This window comes from Bidens hawaiensis, unplaced genomic scaffold, assembly GCF_021521415.1.
Source record: "Bidens hawaiensis isolate Kalapana, Puna unplaced genomic scaffold, B.hawaiensis_p1.1 tig00018577_1, whole genome shotgun sequence".
NCBI classification, from domain to species: Eukaryota; Viridiplantae; Streptophyta; class Magnoliopsida; order Asterales; family Asteraceae; genus Bidens; species Bidens hawaiensis.
The window spans coordinates 31,175-50,052 of NW_027492815.1; the positions used below are offsets into that span (position 1 = coordinate 31,175).

The 18,878-nt window shown below is 35.5% G+C and overlaps 1 protein-coding gene across 1 annotated transcript; it reads right to left on the reverse strand.

Annotated features, from left to right (window-relative positions):
• Positions 1 to 4,018: 4,018 nt before the first annotated feature.
• Positions 4,019 to 9,484, reverse strand: LOC143556484 (receptor-like serine/threonine-protein kinase ALE2). The gene is made up of 9 exons (XM_077045788.1): positions 9,388 to 9,484; positions 8,056 to 8,142; positions 7,351 to 7,470; positions 7,174 to 7,278; positions 6,721 to 7,089; positions 6,361 to 6,615; positions 5,899 to 6,288; positions 4,915 to 5,155; positions 4,019 to 4,840 (listed from the first exon to the last, which is right to left on the reverse strand). Exons 1-9 carry the CDS (start codon positions 9,455 to 9,457, stop codon positions 4,138 to 4,140), a joined length of 2,340 nt encoding a protein of 779 aa, XP_076901903.1. The 5' UTR covers positions 9,458 to 9,484; the 3' UTR covers positions 4,019 to 4,137.
• Positions 9,485 to 18,878: the final 9,394 nt, after the last annotated feature.

The following is an 18,878-nucleotide window of genomic DNA, read 5'->3' on the forward strand; positions in this document are numbered from 1 at the left end:
TTCTTTTGAACTTTTTGCTGGCTGAGGCTCCATCTGGCTGTTCATTCTCTGGTCTTGGGTTTTTCACCAGGTGAGCCAACTTGCCTGATTTCACATCTCTTTCAATCGCATCCTTCAAATGGTGGCATGCATCGATGTTGTGCCCTGTGGACTTGTGAAACTCACAATACTTGCCACTGTTTGATGGTCCTTGTGGAGTAATGGCTTGGGGCTTTTAAACTGGACATTCTCTGTGCTTAACACTTGTGAAGGCGTTTTAGTGAGGGGAGTCCATACTCTTGGTAGAGGTCTGTTAGGCTCTCTGCCGCCTTCCCTCTTGTCACTTTCTCCGCGATTACGAATGTCTTTTTGGGGCTGGGGTGAGCTTGGTTGCGCCTGCTTTTCTGCGGGAGAAAAACTGGTTTGTTGCAACCTGGACCATACGGAGTTCTGTTTGCCCCTCCTTTCATTGTTGCGGCGCTTCTGTTTGATGCCCTCTATCTCTTGCTCTATCTTGGGCAATTTGTTTTTCATTTCGCGCGAAGACTCGCGATGCTTCCATTAGCTTGGCCCAAGTGGTTGGCATGCCATCTCTGCTCACGAGAGCTCTGCGGAGTTGATCACTGCGCGCACCTTGTATAAAGGCCATGCGCAAGAGTTGCTCAGTGATACCTCCAATTGCAAGAGATTCCTGATTGAAACGGGTTATGTAGTCTTCAATGGTTTCATCATTCCTGCGCACGCAGTGCATGATGTCATCGGGGTCACGTGTGTGTCTGCGCTGCTGTACGAAGTGAGCCTGGAACTTCTCCAATAGCTCTTCGAACCCATCGATTTGTCCAGTCGGCAAGCTTTCGAACCAGACACGCGCTGCGCCCGTGAGGCAGCGAGCAAACATGTGACACCATGTTGGCATCGTCCAGCTTTCTAGGTTTCCAGTGTTGTAAAAACCTTGTTAGAAATCGTCTGGATCTGTTGTGCCGTCGTACTTGCCCAAACCACTTGGCATCTTGGTTTTGTGCTGAATGGGAGCCTTCGCGATGCGCTCAGTGAATTTTGAATGCTTCACCAAGATGGCTGGCCTGTATGGTGTGGTTACGTCCACTTGCCCTCTCGCTGGTGGGTTGTACGGTGTGTACAGATCCATATCGGCTTTGGCTCCAGGCGCTATGTTCATGTGCGCGCGGAGCTGTGAGCCTCCTGCATGAGTATCTCGCGTCTTCCTCATGCTGTGCACTTCTTCATCGCTAAAATCAGCGTGTTCAGTGTGAACAGAGTGACCATCTTCCGGCGCGCGCGCCCTTTTTGTTGTTCCTTGAATGGTTTGCTTATCAAACGCGAGCCTTTGTGTTAAGTCGGGTAACTTTTTGTGTTTGACCAGCTCATTGTATTTGTCCATTAAACGTCGTTGTTCGTTTATGAGCCATTCTTTAGGGTCATTGGTTTCAACTTCTGGACCCATTGGTCCTTTTTGTTTCGCGCCAGTCAGATTTTGGAACGTGAGATCGTCTGGAGGAGTTTCAGTCTGGCTATGAGGAGTTGTGATGAAGGGATGGTTACTGGTGGTGCGCGCAGAATCACGCGGCACCCTCAGAAACTGCTGTCCCTCATTAACATCCTCAAGCTCAATATCCTCCAGAACTTGATCGCTGTTTCGAACACCAGAAACCATGGTGAAGTTTTTCAGAGAGAACTGATGAAAAGGTGATTTTGTTGCCGTTGTAACAGGTGATGGCGCCAATGAAGAAACGTGGATCGACTCACTGGTAGACGATCAACTTTCCTCGGGTATGAGTATGCTATTTCACCGATGGTTCTCCGGAGTATGAATTCCTCCACCTACAAAACGAGCAGCACCGTGAACTTACCCCTCAGAAAGGGACAGAGGGGTCCTCTTTGGGGTAACCCTCCGGTGTGAGAATAAGAGATTGTAGGAGAAGATAATAATAATCTGAGAGTGAGTAAGGAATTGGAATGTATTTTCTTGCTTACCTCCCCTAGTGGAGGTGGTGTGGTATTTATAGTGTTAGGGTTTCCAATGATTGGGCTCAGATCCCATTAGGGCCTTTTTGGCCTCCTCCTATTGCTTTGCGCCACGTGTCCTTAGGACACCTGGTGCTTTTTCATTGATTATTCTCTGACCCAGGTATTTCACCTGACCCATGTGCAATCACGTGGTAGCACATGAGTTTTGCTGAGTTGTCCACCTTTCATTGGCAGTTGTCAACATCAGCATATTCTTATTCCTTAAAGGATACCTTCTGGAAGGTTGTCTGACGAGCACAATCAAGGTTGTCCTTATCCTGATTTGGATAAGGACGAGGTTGATTATGTGCATGTGTGATATGCGCCTATCCTGAGGATGCGCGAGGTCTTCTCTTTATTCTCACGCGCAGATGTTTCATGCGCAGATGTGATATGCGCAAGCATATGTAATATGCGCCACGCGCAGATGCGCCACGCGCAGATGTGATATGCATGAGCATATATGATGCGTGAGCATGTGATATGCGCCACGCGCAGATGCGCCACGCGCAGATGTGATATGCGTGAGCATATATGGTGCGTGAGCATGTGATACGCGTGAGCATATGTGATGCGTGAGCATATGTGATATGCGTGAGCATATGTGATGCGTGAGCATATGTGATATGCGCCATGCGCATAGGTTTTGGCTTTGTGCCTTCATGATATCTTGATTTCAAGCCTCTTGTCTATATATTGTGGGTTGACCCGCCCCGCTCGATGTTAAGGCGGGTACATACCTCTTCAAGTGTCAATAAGAGCACAAAATATTTATATATATAATTTCTTTTAACCTTAATTGGTGAATTTGGGTGAAAATGGCCAGGGAAAAAAAACAATAAGGGCCCAAAAAGATATAAACAAGTCTATTGAACAATCTAATAAGATCTAAGCGCGATAATAAAGCATTACAATTAATGTCTATCTTTTGGGATTTTTTTTATCTAAAGGTCAATAGGCATTCGAAATCTTAGAGACAGCCCTATGATATAACATCTATGATATAACAATCTATGGTGTTCTTGGTTGATTGATATCATACGGATTGTATGATATGACAATCCATGGTGGTAAACTTGATTTGACATCATATGGCATGTATGATATGACTTTCATATTGGTGTATACTTTTGAGGTGGTGTTTGTATAGCGACACACTTTCAATAATGATGCATAACTAATTAATTATACATGATTATGCCTTGGTGTAAATTATGTCGGGTTCACTAGTTGACTAATTGAATGGGTGAACTCAAATAAGATTCATATAGTAACTCATGACAAAGATACCAACTTTAACCTAGAACACGATTCATATGGTAACTCATAACAAAGATACCAACTTTAACCTAGAACACGTAAAATCATATCATGTTTCAGGTCAGCCCGTGTCATATTTATTTACAAATAAAAGCAATCCCTGATTAGTTAGTAACAACTTAATAAATGGGTGATCTGATTGTTTTCATGTAATTCACCAAGTCATGTTGATAGACATAAGTCATAGAACCATCCATTCGCAAATTATATTTTTTGAAAAAAGAGAAAAAAGAATGAATATAGTAAAACCATTTCTAATAAGATATCAAGATCCTACCAAGTCCGATGACTTAATTTATATATAAAAAAAAAGGTAAGTAAAAACAGAGCAGACATGAACATGTATACATAACAACTACTATGCTATCCAGCTTCCAATTGATTATAATTAAATCAAGATTGTCAAAAACTACAATCCCTCATTTTACCCCAATTTATAATCATCATCAAACACATCATACAATCAATCAATCAATCATGCCCAGTAAAATTCCAACCGACAGCAAAGCTATAAGTAGGGTCTGAGGAGGGTGGGATTTAGGCACACCGTACCTCTATCCAAAGGAATAAAGAGGTGGCTTCCAGAGAGACCCTCGGCTCTAAGTACATGTGTATGAAGCAAAATAAAGGAAATCAAAGTTTAACAGTTATATAAAAACTACTACTAATTATAATAATATTAATAATATTATTATTATATAAAAACACATCATACAACAAACCCTAAAATCAAACCCAATTCCATCACTTTCTAAACTTCACCGATCGCTTCTGTACACTTCTTAAAAATCAACACTCTTCAATCTTCATCCGCTAGAACGAAGCTTCGCTCCAGAAAGGCTTTGACAGCAGTCCACCGTGTTCACTCATACTCCCCTTTGACCTATAAAACAACGGTTTGCTCCTAACCGTCCGAAGCGGGCCTGACCTGTTCCCGTGACTAATCGGCACCCGGTTATCAAAGCTCGAAGCTGAAAACGGTCTGTTTTCCAAATCCTCAAGCGGGCCCGAGCTGTAATCCATTGTTATGAAAGATGAAGCTTGACCGTAAGTCAACCGTGGGGTGGCCCCACCACCCGCATTCCACCAGCTGCTGTCTGACGGGGCGTGCTCCCCCTTGAAGTCCGAGTCAACCACTGATGAGTCTCGTTGAGTCGAGTTGTCACCACCGACTTCATCTTTGTCATTGTATATGAGTTTTAAAGCTTGAACCACTTCACCCATGAATGGTCTTTGTGTGACCTCCGGGTGTACACACATTGAAGCGATTGCAGCTACCTTCGCCATGTCATCAAAGTCGTAGGTCCCAGATAAAGTGGGGTCAACTAGCTGTTGTAATCCTTCTCTGGTTGTTAGAAGCGGGCGGGCCCATGTTACTAGGTTTTCTTCGCCGGGTGGTTGTGACATGTCCACAGGTTTCCGTCCCGATAGAAGCTCTAACAGCACGACCCCGTAACTGTACACGTCACTTTTCACTAGCAGGTGACCTGTCATTGCGTATTCTGGGGCCACATAACTGCAAATCAAATGCAGGGTCGGGTCAATGGTCAACTTATTTGTAAGACTATAAATCTTTTGTGTAAAACGTACCCGAAAGTTCCCATGACACGAGTGGAAATATGACTGCTTCCTTCTGTAGCTTCTCTTGCTAACCCGAAATCTGATACCTTAGGGGTAAAATCATCTTCTAGCAAAACATTACTCGCTTTAAAATCACGGTGAATTACACGTGGATTAGAATCTTCATGAAGATAAGCGAGTCCTCGTGCTGCCCCGAGAGCAATCTTTAACCGTGCGTCCCAGTCGAGAGGTCCTTTTTGTTTATCCACACCTGAAACATCCACACATTGATCTTTATATTATTCACATTTTAAAATAATCCACATGGCAATATTAGTGCTTCACAATTTAAACATTCTCCTTGAGGTCTTTTTAACTTATCAGATCGGATGCGGTATGTACATCCAAGAATAGAGGTAACAGTTTCAGGTAAATCATTTATGAACTAATGATTAATATAAAACCTTACAAATTACTAAATACTAACCACTAACCTGGTAATTAAACTGCATATGTAAGAAAAGAAAGCAAGGTAAACAATGATGACAGCAACGTGTGAGACTTGAAACATGCATGGATATCATGGAGGAATGGCACGTATCAACATAGAGGTGATAAGGTGATTGGGTAACCGCCTAAAAGATAAAATTGGGCCAGTGTTGAAGAAGGTAGAGGACTCGAGGGATTGGATTGGATTGGATTGTGCTGTGTTTACGTAAACCCAGACACTTTATTAATCTTTTAAAGGGTATACAAATAACTAATACATTATTTATGATTATATAGACAACACTGTTACAATAATGATATAAATATTTAAATATAACCAATTTAAAAGGTGCTACGCATTATAAACACCTTGTATGACTTTCAATCTGATTCGTTCCCCTTTTAACTGTTATTATTTTATGACTTGTTTGAAATAAAATGCAACCTCAATCGACCCATCTACAAGTAAACGGTTCAAAACTGCCACCACAAGATAAATAAATTGTTTCGGGAGAATTGTCATACCATGCAAATGAGACTCGACACTGCCATTTCGTACAAGCTCATAAACCAAGCACCGTGTCCGTCCTTCGATGCATATACCAATGAGTTTAACGAGGTTTCGATGATGTAAGCGGCTTAACATCTCAACTTCTGCAATGAACTCACGGTCCCCGTTTTGATTATTATCTCTATTAAGCAATTTCACAGCAACTTCACCTCCATCTTCAATTGTCCCATGATACACACACCCAAAACCGCCTTCACCCAATATTTTTCTTGAACTGAACTTTTCAGTGGCCTTTTCCAGCTCAGCTAATGTGAAGGTTTTCACTGAGAGAATGGATGTTGGCATTGCAGAGAAAACAGATAATGTTGAGGTTGATTGATCACTTGATAGCATTGCTCCAAAGCCTAAGAAAAGAATTGTAAAAAAGTCAAAACGGTTGTCTGGTGAAATATAGCAGATATAAAGTACAGACTTACCGCGTCTCTTGCTAGTTGGTGTTGTGAAAACAGGGCCCGCAGCATTTGATGATCTACTTATCTTTCTGTATTTTATGAAAACAGAAATTGCTGCACAACAAACAACCAAAAGTACTACTGCAGATAAAACAATCACAAAGATGGTTCTAGGGTTCATTTTCTGGCTTTTTCCTACAAAATTCGCAGTGATAGGATATTGTCGATTCCCAGGACTTCCATTTGGTCCATTTCCATTCAGTGGTGAAGAAGGAAGCCCTGAAAATAGTAATTAATAATAATAATAATATTAAAATGTATGTTTTAAAAAAAACAAGAGAAAGAGAAAGAATGGTAAAAAAAAGGTTGCGCATTTTATTTTACCTGGATAAGTAATATATACCACTTCATAATCTCCGAAAAGGGTTCGGTTTAAAGTAAGTTTTTTTCGCCATAATCGATCGTATGTGAGTAAAGCGGTTGTATTATCAAATTTTTCTCCAAGGGGGACGAGATTAATATCAACTTCTGTTTTATCCTGATCTTGACTGTCAGCATTGGCACCTGTTATGACTACTTGACTTTGTGTTAAGTATGTGCCTGTTGCAATCTCGATTTCTAGCTCGGTAACAACGGGAAATACAGCGTAGACGGACACGTATAAAAGTAGTCTGACTTTCATAGGTAAAACACAACCGCAAGGTGAACCAATGGGAGTTGAAGTGAGTGGGTCCACACATGTTTGATCACAACCTGTCAGAGATTGATAAAAATAATTAATAATAAAATTGGTCAAGAAATGCAGCATCTTTATTCTGATTAATATATAGACTCTACCCGATAGAGGGGATGGGGATGGAGGGATCACATGAGTGATCTTCCCATGACGAAGACGATGGTGATGTCGCCGTGACTTGCCAACAGTGGGACCCGCGACAGGACCTAAATTTTATAAGAAAATCTTAGTAAACATATAACTATAAAAATAATAATAAACATGTCAGTTGCAAGTACCTTGAATTGTTGGAGAAGAAGCAGGTACAATTGAGGGTTTCATAAAGGGCTTAGGTGGATGCATAAAGGGATATGATGTTATACCTGGAACAACTGATGAACTCATTGACATTATCCTAACTGCATCATGCAAACACCAAATTCATTTATTAAAACAACTTGACAGAAAAGAAATTTTTAACAGAATTACAGAAATGCAACAGACCTAAAGAAATAAACCGGAATAAGCAATATATGCTACCAGTTGGCAGTTGCACAAAGGTCGTGCAAGAATATATTCCTTAACAAGATATGAGTAAGAATATATTCCTTAACAAGATTTCCCAAATGTTGGTTAAAATGTTGGTTAAGTATGTATGATTATGTAGGCAATTAATGGTGTGCGTAACATATTGACAGCAATAAAATTGATTTAGATTAGCAAACCAGACCTTTGATAAATACCCGAAATACCATCATACGACCATATTTTAGTATTAGCAAATGAAAACTTTGCTTCATTCATTTTAAAGGTATTCAGAATTTATTTAGCTTGACATGCACTTTACAATAAGTGGTGATTCAGCATGAAACTGCCCGTTTATTAAGCAGACTGAAACAAGACTAAGAAACTAATGAAAGAGTAAGAATTACAACAATTCTATTAATCTATTATTCCAATCATAATATTTCCATCTTTGAATAAGGTATGTATGAAATCCTTACCTTTCAGATGATCAAAACCATTTCTTTTCACAAAAATTGGTTGGCTTGTCAGTAGAGGAGACAGATTAACGTTCAAGAAAGGAATGCCTGAAAAGTAAGTAGACAGATTATTGCAATCAGATAATTTAGCAAGTGCCATCAGTGTGATGAAATCAAAGTAATGAAGTATAAAGGTCAGGTGACTCAAATGAAAGTAATTAGTCATTAAACATTACAATAAATAGTAGTTACAACTTTCATAGAGATCGATGGATCGTTTGTTAAGGCAAGTAATTTATACCATAACCAAAAAGATAAAGAAGAATCTACCGTAGACACTTTCTACAAAAGAATAATGCCATGGTAAGAGTGTAGAGATTGAGGATGAATCAATATTTTTGTATAATACAAACAAGCAAAACCGCAGACATACATAGACAAATACATACATATAACTTTGTGTTATACAAATGTATGGTGGTAATATGGATGCTAACTTTTATGTTTATTAAATAGTTTTGAGTTTCTAAAGTAACCAAATTGCATTGGAATACCAAATTAACTTACTTATTGGATTGTGCATACTAGTATGTAGAAGGGGAGACGTTAGAAACTAGCAAGCAATACAGTGAATACACATAAACTTGCCAGCATGGATTTCATGGTTTGAATATCACCACTTTTTTGGGACTTTGAAAACTAAACACTCTTAAAGTAACTTTTTCATCATCCCAAATTAAATCAAACTTTTTAATTCTACTCCAGCATATTGAAAAGGGCAAGTCTTACGAACTTTACCAACTTCTTTTAGTGATCCAACTCTCCAAAAGAATATAATCAAATATCTTATGGAAATAAATCAATTACCATGTTAATATACAGTCAATCCTGTCACTATTCCAATAGCCCTTGACTTCAAAAGTCAAATAAATTACTCTCTCAATCCACAACTCATATTGAATTTCATAACACTTGAATAAATACTTAAATAGCTAAATAGAGAAGCATTCATAAGAAGTCGAGTATCCAAACTACAACAACAAATTTGGTAAGCCAATCTTACCATTCACAATAATATCAATTTTACATGTTAAAAAGAATTCCAATTAGCATCAAATTGTAGCATATTCTTACTTTTAGGAAAGGCAATATACAACTTCCATATTAAGCAAGTCTCAATATGACAACATTCCACCAAAACAAACAATTAGCACACAAAAAAACAAGTAACCCTAAATTTTCGCTAACATACACCAATCCACAGTCAACACATCCAAAACAACAGTCAAATCCTAACTAATTTTCAGAATATAAAAAATACACAAATCAACTTCAATTCATTTTCATTTTTACCGTAAAAAACTGAAGCTGAGCAGAGAGCAAGCAGACGAAACACAAACAACAGCATTAGCGAACTAATCATCTTGTACTCGAACACATAAACACCATCGTCAACCTCAACTCATGACCTAGGGTTTCACACTCGCACCGACACAAGCCTCCGTTGCTTCCGTCACCGCCACGTCAGCACACCGTCACCAACACCTCCACGTAAGCAAAACTAACCGTAAACCTAGCTCATTTACCGCAATGCAGATCCATAAGCTACGGCAACAATCTGAAGCAATCAACTGAGTGAGCTAGAGAGAGAAACAGAGATCTAGAGAGAGTGAGTAGTTAGATCTTGTACGAATTGAACCAAATTGAAGAGCTAGGGTTTACTGTGTGTATGTAGTGAGTAGTGTGTGTGAGAGAGATGAAGAAGAACTAAAATGACAGCATGAGGAAACAGAGGAGATGAAACTTGAAGAGTGGTGTGGGGGTATGCGAGTGATGTGGGGTCGGGTTTTTTTATTATTATTTTTTTTTTGTTTTGTTTTTTAACTGGGCTCGGAACCACCTTCAGTAGGACTGTAGTAGTGGCTGAGTAACGCTTTTGAGACGGAATGTCATCCGTCCATATTAATGTTGACGGTTCAGGCAGCTCACCCAATAACTTCAGAAGAAAACTCATCACTGTAGAAAACCCCTTCAATTAGTTTTTCGAGATAGACTCTTAAACAAGGGAGATGAAGGTGGGTCGGTTTTTTTATATTTTTTTTAACAACTTTCGAACTGACTTCAATACCCGAGTGAGTCTTCTAAGAGCATCCATAACGAGATGTGCAACCCAAGGTGTGACGGATCTACGTGGTGGACGAGGTGGTTACAAACTTCCTTATGGAGCAAAGTCCTCGAACCAAAGGTTGTTCCTGCAAACTGGTTAGGTAGGCAAATTTCTATCTCTTTTCTCACATACACACTTATAGATATATTATATACGTATGTTATTATTTTAATAAGTTTTGTGGAGTTTTGTTGTGGAATAAATTGTGGTTTTAAGAAAAGTTTGAAATTTGGCTTAGAGCTGATATGTCAGTTTGTGAAATTTTATTGTTGTAGATGCTTTAAAACAGAATGTCAACTGTTCATGCCGATGTTGACGTTTCAGTGGACTCACCCAAAAACATCATCAAAAAGAAAATCCATAATTGTGTTTAGGTTTCGAAACAGCGACTCTTAAACCTTAACCGTTATCACCATGTCGTTGAACCGGAAGGCAAATTGGGAGGTGGGGTCAGTTATTATTGCACGCTCCAGATCTAGCAGAGTGTATGATGAGTGTCTGGTGTACGCGCGTGTGATTTACTGCTGAAAGAGAAAAGACTGTACGGGTGTTAATAATAATGTTGTTTATGGTTAATGGAAAGAATAGAAGGGTCTGTTTTTTGTTTTTGGTGATAAGTTGTTAATTTCGCCTTTATGTATCATAATGCCTTTGTTGACTTGCTTTTGTTTTGTAACAGAAGCAATATATAATCAGTACTTAAGATTTAGTTGATTATTATAAGATTGTGCGTTGTTATTTAATTGAGTTAGTTGTATGTGTAAGTATAAAAGGTATACTTTTTTGTATTTGATTAAAAGGGTAGGTGTTTTTTATGTTTGTAATGATATAGGGGAGCCCCGTAGGCCGTAGGAGGTGCGAGGTGTGCGAACGTCAAACATCTAGGACACGTTCTTCTATGAGGCTCGCATTTGTTATAAAAAGGTTTACATATTTTATATACTTATTTAATTTAAAACAAAAATTTATAATTAATTATAACTCTTTTATGGATCTTGACATTTTAGGGATTCTCGTAGACAGTTATTATGATACCTTTGGGGTAAGGGAATAAGTGGTGCTTAAATTGGGGTGAAAATATGTATAAGAAGTATAGTTAATTTTTAACACTAGTTTTAAATAATAAAGATGAATGTTTGAGATAATATCAACTTGTAATTGTAAGCACTTGATGTAGTATGCTTCTTCTAAATATGTTACAAGCTTGTCTTTTGACTGTTTAGGCTTTTCTATTTTCTAGGTTGTGTATTGTATTGAACATGTTATAGAATTAATGACTATTTGTATCCAGAATATTTATTGTAGTTGTTTTCTTATAACTATAACTTATCTGATTTTCTTTATAATTAGGCTATCAGGTATGGACGCCGGATTGCCGCTGAGAAGCTGACCTGGAGAGCGGTGCCGGCAGCAAACACCGCCCCAGGCTAGTTGGCGCTGCCCAGCGGCGAGGAAGCTGTGGAATATTCACCGCCTAAATGCCGCTGTGATCCTTCTTTGAAGTCTTAAATAATTATTCATCCCTTTTTTTGTTGAGTGTTGTAGAAAATAATTGATGAAGAAGAAGATAGAGCATATTGTAATTTTAGGGTTTTCATTTTTTAAATGAACACAGATGGAGATGATGTCTATAACTCTATATACATGAAGAGGATGATAGTTAAATTTAATTATTTTTAGAATTGGGCTTTTAATGGGTTTGTAAAAAAAATGGGTAAAAATTTTATAGAATGGGCAATATTAGAGATTTGGGTGTGTATTTCTTAAGAACTTAGAAATTTATTAATTATAATAGTGTTATCCATTATTTAACTTTTAAATTTAGTTACATTAAATTAATTTGAGTTATATAAATATTATTATTTTAATTAAAATGAGGGTAGTGGTGAATTGATGTCTATTTCCATGATATTATGAAAAAGAGTGAAATAAAGTGTCGTATGATTTATGCTGACGTGACACTGTAAAGTAATAAGCAAAATGACATCCATAGCATATAGTCTTACATCAATTTACTTTATAAATAACTTAGATCAATAATATACACAATATTAATGAGTTTTCATTATTGCGTTTAGTATTAAAGCCAATAATTGATCAATAATATACAACAAGATTTAGAATTTGTGACCACTTTTTTGAGCATGGTATTGATTTATGATGTTATATGTGTGATTTAACATATAGGAGACAAGTTCTTAAATATACGGCTATCTTAGAATATTATTTAACAATTAATTTTGGATTCCTATGATCAACAAAGTAAGCAAGAGGCACATCTTATTATTCATCTCCTCTTGCCTCAGAGATATAGGGACGGACCTACTCTTACTGTATAGGGGTCGGCTGACCCCTGTGAGCAGAAAATAAATAGTGTTATTATAGGGTTAAAATCCTGACTGGTTCCTGTAAATTTTTGACACCGATCCCTGTGAAATTTTGAAATCTGATGGGTGATGAAAGAAAAGTAGAAGAAAGAATTTGGAATTTTTTCTACGGCTTATGCAAAGGTGGTCTCAATGGTGTTATTTGGAAGATTAAGATGAAACTGAAAAACATATAGCTGATAGGTGCCCTAACTGATTTTTAATTAAACAGGCTTTTTACGATGTATTAGAGGCCCAGTTAAAAAGCTATCTTATTTAGACTTGAAAGAGATTACTTGAGCCACAAAGACTTTATTTAAAAATTTTAGAAATCAACTTGAAAGTGATTACTGGAGCCATAAAGACTTTATTTAAAAATTTTAGAAATCAAACTCCATCTTCTTTGTGTAAACGTAAAAAAAAACGGAAAAAAAAAATATATATCTAACAATAAGTCTGGGTTAGGTTAAAAAAAAACTATAGCCCAATAAGTCTATCACTATAGTTTATTTATTTATTATGTTTATATTTAGTATTAAATCATATAAATTCTTTTGGTTCTTTATTGTTTACATTTTATTTGATTTCATTTATCATCTTTTCTATTTTTTAGATTATATGTATTTTTTATAACTTACTTTTACACAAAAAGGACCTTAAAACAAATATTGATTGGTATGCATGACTAGTTTAGAGTTAACAACTTCAAATTTGTCAAGTGATTGTATATCAACAAGAAAAATATATATTTTAAATACATTTATGCGAGTATGAATTATATTTTACATTTATTTTTGTCGAATTGAACAAAAAAAAATTATATACCAATTTGACCCGACCCGAACAGCCGAACCAGAAAAGAAAATTCCTTTTTATATAATTGGAACCGACCAAAAAATTTTCCGACCCTTGTGAGAAAGTTTTCTAGATTCGCCACTGCAGAGATATATCGTATGTGTATTGGTAATGTTTTTTTGTTTTTCAAATAAGTTGCATCTTGCTCATAAATTATACATAGTAAAAAAAAATAAAGTAAAAACAAGTTTGATATCACTTTTTAAGTCTTTCATTCCTTCATATCACTTGACTCTCTAACCGGGTATATAAATCAGTCAATCAATCAAACTAGGTAAAATACTTCACCTATAGTCAAGCTATTAGTAGGGTTTAGGAAAGATGGTTAGTAGACAAATCGTATTTCTAATCAAGTATAATAATACTTAGCTTATTATTAACTAGTTTTAGAGCCCGTGTCACACACGGGATAATTCAAATTATAAACTTATAAGTAAAAAAACTAATTACATAGTGTATATGAAAAAAAAATGTATTACATCTATGCTTGTAATGTGTACATAAATTGATTTTATTTATATATATCACAAAATAATTTTTTTAAATGAACTTAATAAAAAATGCTCGTGCAAAAACGTACCTGAGGATGCTTCTTTTTATTGAAAAATTCATTCTCGGTGCATATATGTATAATTGAAAGACTTTTGGTTATGAACCAATTTCGGAAATAAAGCTTCTCTTACGATAGTAGTTCTAACCACTCAGCTTAAATATAAAATGAGCGTTAACTTTATTGATATATTTATCAATTTACCACCCATCAAAGGAAAGTAGTGTAACATTTCGGATTTTCTAAACCGTATTCGTTTACTCATAACCCGAACCGGGAATATTTTAGATCATTATAATTAATCAAAAATCAAATAATTATGAATTTTTAAGTTCCTAATGTTCACTATAAGCCCTTCATGTTTTATACAATGCTTATTCCTTAATTATTGCATAAAAGTTCAACAAATGATCAAATACTAAACTTTAGGGACTAAAATTGTTTAAAAACAAACTCCAAACCATTGTGGGCCGGGGCGCTGCGCGACCACCAAGGGTGGTGGCCGCCGCGCGGCGCTATGGCCATACTGTGCAGATCTTTTGATTAAACATGTTTACTAGTTCATTTTTGGCCCGAAATCAATTATATTAGGTATGTTTGAGTGAATTAAGGTCCAAGTAAACATCATATAACTAAAATACAACTCCTAATTTGTTTTCCCCTGGTCAAGATCATATATATTAGTATATTTCATTGATTCTTTCCTTAAAACGTATTTACTTGCTTAAACGGGCCAAAAAGCCTATAATCTGTTCGGTTTAGCTATTCCTATATAAACAAGTCATAACCATCTGCTGTAAACTTTAATCTAAACCTAATCCACCTCCTCCAGCCATCACTAGCCTCTGCCATCTCACAAACCCTTCGGTTTTTACATATTCATTAAATATACAAGACTTGATCGTTGACTTTGCTTGCTTTAAGACATTTGACTTCCATTTCTCATCAATCCTTTCACATTCCGGGTAAGTTGTAAACTGTAAAATCGTTCATACATATTTCGTAGTCAATAACCTTCAATCAATTTCGGTGGTTGAAGGGTGTCGACTGGTCAATTGCTTTAAAAGCCGTTAAAGGGCAAAACAATCAACAAGTTTGACTTTACGTTTTCTCATGCTTCTGGTCGGATTCAACGTTCGGTTCATAAGACTTTTATTCTTGAAACGTGATTTTAAGGCTACTTCCCAAAACCCAACTTCCGACTCGCTGTTCGGATTCTGGTCTGTACTAGCTCGCTTAACTCTTAAATTCAACATAACTAGAGTTCTACTCATCCGTTTGGATTGATTCCAGAGGCATTAAGTTTTTTTTATTTATAGTTTAATATCACAAAGTTTCAGGTTCTGATCGGTTATCTCGTTTGACGCGTATTGGACGACTCGCTTATTCGTTGACTCGTTTATTCTTAAATATACTCACTTGCCTTTAATCTAATGTGAGTTTTATCATTCCCCTATTTTACTTAATTTTCACAAACGTTTTGGGGACATATGCATATATCATACTATACATACATATCTATATACACATACATATCAAAAATAGCAAACGTGTAATTGTGTGTGATTAATCAAATCTACTTGTTATGTGTTTACTTGTTTATGTGCGCATTCGTGCTCAGAGAGGTCCCGCATATCCCCATGTATTGGGTTCTCATTCTGTTGACCACCGCCCGATTCGCTTGGCAACGGTCTTATTCTATTTATTTGCTCATGGTTGATTTGTCGGCGCCCGATTCGCTTGGCAATGGTTTAATCGACAACTTACTTGCTTATGTTTGATTTCATTACCGCATTTATTACGTTTTGCTTATTTATTATATTAACATTATTTTTTGTGTCATAAATTGGTGATAAACGCACTCAACATGTTTGTTGACAAAACTCCATTTTCTACACATATGCAGGTTACTTGAAGTGGGAGTATGGACACTTAGAAAAATCTTAGGGTTATATTGAAGACAAACTTGAATTTAAATGGTTGTAAATATTTATTTGAAGTATATTGTTGTATTTGATTATTGTGTGTATTATTTGAACAAAATAATTAATTAGATACTGTCATTTATATTTATGATAGTATCTTCGAGCTGTGAGCAATAGGATCACGTCCCGGCATTTCCGCCTTAGGTTGGGGTGTGACAAGTAGAACATTAAATTGTAACAATGGATGTTCTTCAAGAGCTATGTTTTTCTGAGCTACACCATGAAAATTTTTTTGATAAGTTTCAGAGGGCTTCTTGACTTTGTCATAATGACAACATAAAAAATAACATGTTAACCCACTCAATTTTGTGAATATTCATTTGAGCATAGTTTTGCATGACATGCTCCCCATACAACGTTCTGATCACCATTGAAGGAAAAATTAATGTTGACATAAATATTTCAAATTTGATAAAAGTTAGAAGCATTGACAGGCATGGGGGTGGCACGTCGAAAGTGTTCGCAATCTTTTCTTATATTTTAATAGTTGAGGAAAAAATAGTCAGCTTGTCAAATCCCGAACCTTTTAATTATTTCAAAAAATGCCCTTAAAAATAAATTTGAAACCCGAATCATGTTTAAACTTCTAACTTTCATACTTTTGACATTTTAAAGTCAACACTTTGAACCTCTAACAAATTTGACGATAAATCTATTTTGCATTCTCAAACTTTTAAAAATACTCAAAATTTTCATTTTTGACATGTTACAAATTTTAACCTAAATGCAGTTAACTTATACCGAACAATCTATTTACCAACTTTTGACCCATAAAATCAAATTTAAGTTCCAAAAAAAACCCGAAACAATTTTCATTTGAGAAGCATGATTTGTTGTTGATTTTTTAAATTCACCAAGTATTTTGAAATATATAGTAAAATAATATGTTAATATTTATATTTATGAAAATATATAGATATTATATAAATATAATGTAAAAGGAAAGTGAATCATTATTGATTTATTACATATATTAGGGTATATTAGTTTTTGAGGAAAAAAAATTGTAAGAATTAACCAAACATGACAAGTGTCCACATTTATTTTACTTTATTAGAATAGGTAGATGTGATGAGGTATACCGTATGCAATGTTTATTACTAAATATAAGTTTGAAAGTATCATATTATTGATTAGTTGGTTGGTATTTCTAATGAGAACAACAAATCTCATTATTTGTTTGCTTCCACCCACTAAGATTTCCACTTGTAAAGTAATGAAAAACAATTAACGTAATTAAATATAAAGTTTGAGTGGGATGGTTTATATTAGTGTTTGTTTTTGGCCTTCTGATTGGGTTAGTTTTGAGTTTGACCACATGTCCAAAGATTCTTGAATTATTAGTGTGAATATATATATATATATATATTAAAAACAAAAAAAATATATTTAATAAACACCTTTTTATTTATATAAAATGGTTGATGCTAATATAGAGTATAACCATCCATCTATTGGGTAGTTTTGTAACATTTCAAATTTTTGATATGATATATCTAGCATATTATATATTGAATAAAATATCGGTGTCATGCTGAATTTATTCAGTTTTCTTTATAGAAAAGAGAGCTTGCTAGGAAAAGTGGTCTAACGAATCAAGAGGGAACATCCAACGAAAGAGGAGAATCAAGCAATGTTGATCCTAATCGCCTGATCGTTTATGGAGAATTTGTGAGGCTAAAGAGGTCGGTTCTTAATAATTAATCAATGCTTGAGAAGAGGATTGGTTGTATGAAGATGTTATATTCAAATTGTAACACTTATCCTACTCACGACTTGGTTGGTTTTTCCTGTGATTTAATGGCATATTTTTAAGACAATACTATCATGGTTTGTTTTCTTGGATATTTGGTTTGGTTTGAACATATTAGTTTGACTAGGTTGGTAACCCGTGTATTACACATGCTGCAAAATGATATAATGTCAACAAAAAATGTTTATATATTCGATATAAGTTATATATGAAATCAAACATGAAGTATAAGTCATAGCATATAAAACAATTATAATTATATAAAAAATTCATAATGCCAAATAATTTAGTAAGGTATAACAATTTCTCATAAATGAAATTATATATTACACTAAATATTATAGTAACGAATGATTAGAACATTAAATTGTTTATAAAGAAATTAATTGGAAAAAGTTTCCACCGGGTTTGAAAATACATGAATAATGAATTTGATTTCAAGTTAGAAAATATTATCCTTTAATATAGCCCATTTCGATTCAAAATCATTCTGATCATGACCCATTTTTACCCGTTCGTTTCGACCAGAACTAATTTGATACTCTTTTAAAACAACTTGTTTTGTGCCGAACTTATTTTACTCAAAAAGACACATCCTAAACTTGTTTGAACCAAACACGTAACCCTCTTTGACACGCATGTTTTGATTGAACCAATTTGATATTCTTTTAAAACAACCCGTTCGACCCAAACACTTTTCATTCATAACCTGTTTCGAGCCGAACTAATTTTACTAAAAAACCATTGACCTGAACTAAATATGAGCCTGATCCGCTCGTTTAAATTAACATATAAACTATAAAGACATGAATAATAAATTTATCTTTGTTTTTATATATAAACTTTTATGTAATATTGTAGTTTTTAAATTTGTTTTTAAGATTCATGCAAAACAAGAGGTTCAATCTTACACGCACATAAAATAATCATGACCATATTTTAGTTGAAATTGGTGAAGCTTGCTCACTCACATATACAGAAACAAGCTTAGTCCAACATCATTGGTTATGTCGTTTGCCAACTATGAGCGTATTGGTTTTGTCCATTACGGGTTGATCACAACCGTATCAAAAAAAGTCAAAAAGAAACTTTGATAAGGGCAAATAATTTGCGAAATATTATGAACTGTTTGATAACAAACCGTATCCTTAAACCTAAAACATATCAC